The sequence below is a fragment of the Mustelus asterias genome, unplaced genomic scaffold, assembly GCF_964213995.1.
Source record: "Mustelus asterias unplaced genomic scaffold, sMusAst1.hap1.1 HAP1_SCAFFOLD_1753, whole genome shotgun sequence".
Taxonomy (NCBI): Eukaryota; Metazoa; Chordata; class Chondrichthyes; order Carcharhiniformes; family Triakidae; genus Mustelus; species Mustelus asterias.
Genome location: NW_027591698.1, coordinates 57501 through 61746, shown reverse-complemented (window position 1 = coordinate 61746; position 4246 = coordinate 57501). Strand labels below are relative to the sequence as shown.

General features: G+C 49.4%; 1 protein-coding gene across 6 annotated transcripts in view; it reads right to left on the bottom strand.

Annotated features, from left to right (window-relative positions):
* Window positions 1-2004: 2004 nt before the first annotated feature.
* LOC144488667 (uncharacterized) overlaps window positions 2005-4246 on the bottom strand; it is a 47036-nt gene continuing 44794 nt past the window's right edge. For 4 of the 6 annotated variants that reach the window (XM_078206750.1, XM_078206752.1, XM_078206751.1 and 1 more), the window contains 2 exons: window positions 3428-3572; window positions 2005-2688 (listed from right to left, as the gene is read on the bottom strand). In XM_078206750.1, coding sequence (XP_078062876.1) covers window positions 3460-3572 — 113 coding nt within the window. In that variant the 3' untranslated portion in view covers window positions 2005-2688; window positions 3428-3459. Of the gene's footprint in view, window positions 2990-3403; window positions 3573-4246 lie in introns of all 6 variants that reach the window. The other 2 variants (XR_013496636.1, XR_013496637.1) reach the window with 1 other exon arrangement.

The window sequence follows — 4246 nt, the reverse complement described above, 5'->3', positions numbered from 1 at the left end:
TCTCAACTCCACAATGGTAGTTGATCATTTTTATACCTTTCAGACAATAGGCAGTACGGACATTAGCCGTTAACACATCGTTACAAGTTGAGTCGGCAGATACGGACATCGACAGTTAACACATTGTTACAAGCAGACAGGTACGGACATGGACAGTTAACATATCATTGTTCATAGAATGGATACATTTATGCAGTTATGTCCTCTATCAATGACTGGTTTCGATCTATACATTCAGTGGCTGATCTTGTTACATTAATGTATTTATGTCCCCATCTGTGGCTGACCTTATTATCAGACTCATTGTTCTGGGTCTGCTCTTATCTTAAAGTGCCTCAAGCTCTGACCAGCTTCCTGCAGCAATTCAGATACTGCAGGTTTTAACTTTTTGTGTAACTGTCTGTGCCAAAAGCCAGTGCCTCTTAATGCCCCTTCCCAGGTAACCATTTTGTGTAAACACAGTAAGAGTTTTAACAACACCAGGTTAAAGTCCAACAGGTTTATCTGGTAGCAAATGCCATTAGCTTTCGGAGCGCTGCTCCTTCGTCAGATGGAGTGGAAATCTGCTCTCAAATAAGGCACACAGAGACAAAATCAAGTTACAGAATACTGATTAGAATGCGAATCTCTACAACCAACCAGGTCTTAAAGGTACAGACAATGTGAGTGGAGGGAGCATTAGGCACAGGTTAAAGAGATGTGTATTGTCTCCAGACAGGACAGCCAGTGAGATTCTGCAGGTCCAGGCAAGCTGTGGGGGTTACCGATAGTGTGACATGAACCCAAGATCCCGGTTGAGGCCGTCCTCATGTGTGCGGAACTTGGCTATCAGTCTCTGCTCAGCGACTCTGCGCTGTTGTGTGTCGTGAAGGCCGCCTTGGAGAACGCTTACCCGAAGATCAGAGGCCGAATGCCCGTGACCGCTGAAGTGCTCTCCAACAGGAAGAGAACAGTCTTGCCTGGTGATTGTCGAGCGGTGTTCATTCATCCGTTGTCGCAGCGTCTGCATGGTTTCCCCAATGTACCATGCCTCCGGACATCCTTTCCTGCAGCGTATCAGGTAGACAACGTTGGCCGAGTTGCAAGAGTATGTACCGTGTACCTGGTGGATGGTGTTCTCACGTGAGATGATGGCATCTGTGTCGATGATCCGGCACGTCTTGCAGAGGTTGCTGTGGCAGGGTTGTGTGGTGTCGTGGTCACTGTTCTCCTGAAGGCTGGGTAGTTTGCTGCGGACAATAGTCTGTTTGAGGTTGTGCGGTTGTTTGAAGGCAAGAAGTGGGGGTGTGGGGATGGCCTTGGCGAGATGTTTGTATTCATCAATGACATGTTGAAGGCTCCGGAGGAGATGCCGTAGCTTCTCCGCTCCGGGGAAGTACTGGACAACGAAGGGTACTCTGTCCACCGTGTCCCGTGTTTGTCTTCTGAGGAGGTCGGTGCGGTTTTTCGCTCTGGCGCGTCGGAACTGTCGATCGATGAGTCGAGCGTCACATCCTGTTCTTATGAGGACATCTTTCAGCGTCTGGAGGTGTCTGTTGCGATCCTCCTCATCTGAGCAGTGCCTCATAATCCCTTATAATCTTGAACACCTCGATCAGGTCGCCCCTCAGTCTTCTCTGCTCCAATGAAAACAACCCAAGCCTCTCCAACCTCTTTTCATAACTGAAACGTTCCATCCCAGGCAGCATCCTGATGAATCTCCTCTCCATCCCCTCCAGTGCGATCACATCCTTCCTGTAACTTGGCGACCAGAACTGCACACAGTGCTCCAGCTGTGGCCTCACCAAAGTTCTATCCAACTCCAATTTAACATCCCTGCTTCTTTAATCTAATTCCCTCTTTATGAGCTGTGACTAAGATACGATTCAGTGCCAGAAAAGTGCATTGGCAAGTTTATTGAATATTTAATCTCGAATTCCTTGCTGAAATTCTCATTGGGAGCAGACACAACACATGACCAATGGGAGGCAGTAGACACAGTAAGAAGTCTCTCAACACCACGTTAAAGTCCAACAGGTTTATTTGGTAGTAAAAGCCACGAGCTTTCGGAGCGCTGCCCCTTCGTCAGGTGAGTGGGAGTTCTGTTCACAAACAGGGCATATACAGACACAGACTCAATTTACAAAATAATGGTTGGAATCAAACAATGCAGCAGTAAAGAGCCAGAAGGATGAAGAATCAATGCTTTCGGAATGAGAGTTAGACGGAGACAGATCGAGCGTGAACTCTCTGGCACACATCGTCCCAGGGTCAGTGCGTCACAGTCCATCAGCTCGACTGGACTGAGATTAACACGGCCAGTTTGCCCCCAACCCTCTGACTGACCAAATACACAAATCTTCATTATCCCTGAATACAAAGTGCCAGAGAGTTTGCAGCTTCAGAGACAATACACAACATCATCACAAACTTTCTACAAAGCTGCGTTCGACATCCCCTGAGCTGCTGGGATCTTGAACCAGTCAAAGGAAACATTTTTTATTCAGCTGCACATCCCCAGCGGCGATGTTACCCATCAATAATACCTCAATGATGGGGAAAGGTTTATCTGCCCAGTGCTCCACCCAGGCTGTTCGGAGAGAGGGGGAGAGTCATTGTACATCTGTCTGATCCTGATATCCAGCAATATTCATTCTGAATCGTACTCCGAGACAGACCAGGGACTCATTCCAGACTCGTCCAGACGCTCTGTTCAAACACACACAGGGCAAATATCACTTACACACCAGCCAGAGCTTTGCTCTGTATCTAACTGGGGACAGTGTAGAGGGAGCTTTACTTTGCATCTAACCCCGTGCTGTACCTGTCCTGGGAGTGTTTGATGGGGTACAGTGTAGAGGGAGCTTTACTCTGTATCTAACCCCGTGCTGTACCTGTCCTGGGAGTGTTTGATGGGGACAGTGTAGAGGGAGCTTTACTCTGTATCTAACCCCGTGCTGTACCTGTCCTGGGAGTGTTTGATGGGGGACAGTGTCGAGGGAGCTTTACTCTGTATCTAACCCCGTGCTCTCCCTGTCCTGGGTGTGTTTGATGGGGACAGTGTAGAGGGAGCTTTACTCTGTATCTAACCCCGTGCTGTACCTGTCCTGGGAGTGTTTGATGGGAGACAGTGTCGAGGGAGCTTTACTCTGTATCTAACCCCGTGCTATACCTGTCCTGGGAGTGTTTGATGGGGACAGTGTAGAGGGAGCTTTACTCTGTATCTAACCCTGTGCTGTACCTGTCCTGGGAGTGTTTGATGGGGACAGTGTAGAGGGAGCTTTACTCTGTATCTCACCCCGTGCTGTACCTGTCCTGGGAGTGTTTGATGGGGACAGTGTAGAGGGAGCTTTACTCTGTATCTAACCCTGTGCTGTATCTGTCCTGGGAGTGTTTGATGGGGACAGTGTACAGGGAGCTTTACTCTGTATCTAACCCCGTGCTGTACCTGTCCTGGGAGTGTTTGAAGTGATCTTGGGACTAGGGGTTGCAGAAATATGTTGCCACGATTATCAGCACCAGAAGCAGGGTAAGGATGGCCAATAGAATCCACATCCACGATCCAGTGCTTTGCCAAGTTTCTCCCGAAACAGCTAACGGAGACAAAGAACAGATTCCGTTAGGCAGCACAGTTCAGCTGTGTCAGGAAGCTGCTATCTCGCTAACCCCTGTCGTATAGAGAAAGATTCACACGGCTCTCACTGATCTGAATATAAAGTACTGCACAGAGTCATAGATTCCTTCCAGTGTAAAACAGACCATTGGGCCCATCGATTCTGCATCGATTCTCTAACTCAGTATCTTACCCAGTAGCTTTCCCCACCCAATCCCAGTAACACAACAAACTTATCATGGCCAATCCACCCTAACCTGCACATCTTTGGATTGTGAGAGGAATCCAGAGCTCCCGGAGGAAACCCACGCAGACAGGCTTGGCAGGGGATTGGAGACTAGGATTTGCAAACATCTGCCTTTGTTTGTAGCTGGCTAGGGCAGCTGTTGATCCAATGGGCCAGACGTTCCCCACGCTTTTGCCCTGTGTAACGCAGCTGCAGAGGTGGCCCGCCATTGGCCGGGGTGCAGTATCTCCTGGCTGCTAAGGCACGCTCCAGGCCGAGAGTGAGGCGGGTGTCCACCGCACTGCCCAGTGCCCAGGCAATGGTACCCGTTACTAGCCCAAGGCTGTCAGAGATCTTCCTGTTGTGTACAGCACAATCTGGTCAGGGTACATCACCCGCTCCAGGGCAGACCCCACCCCATTAGCGAT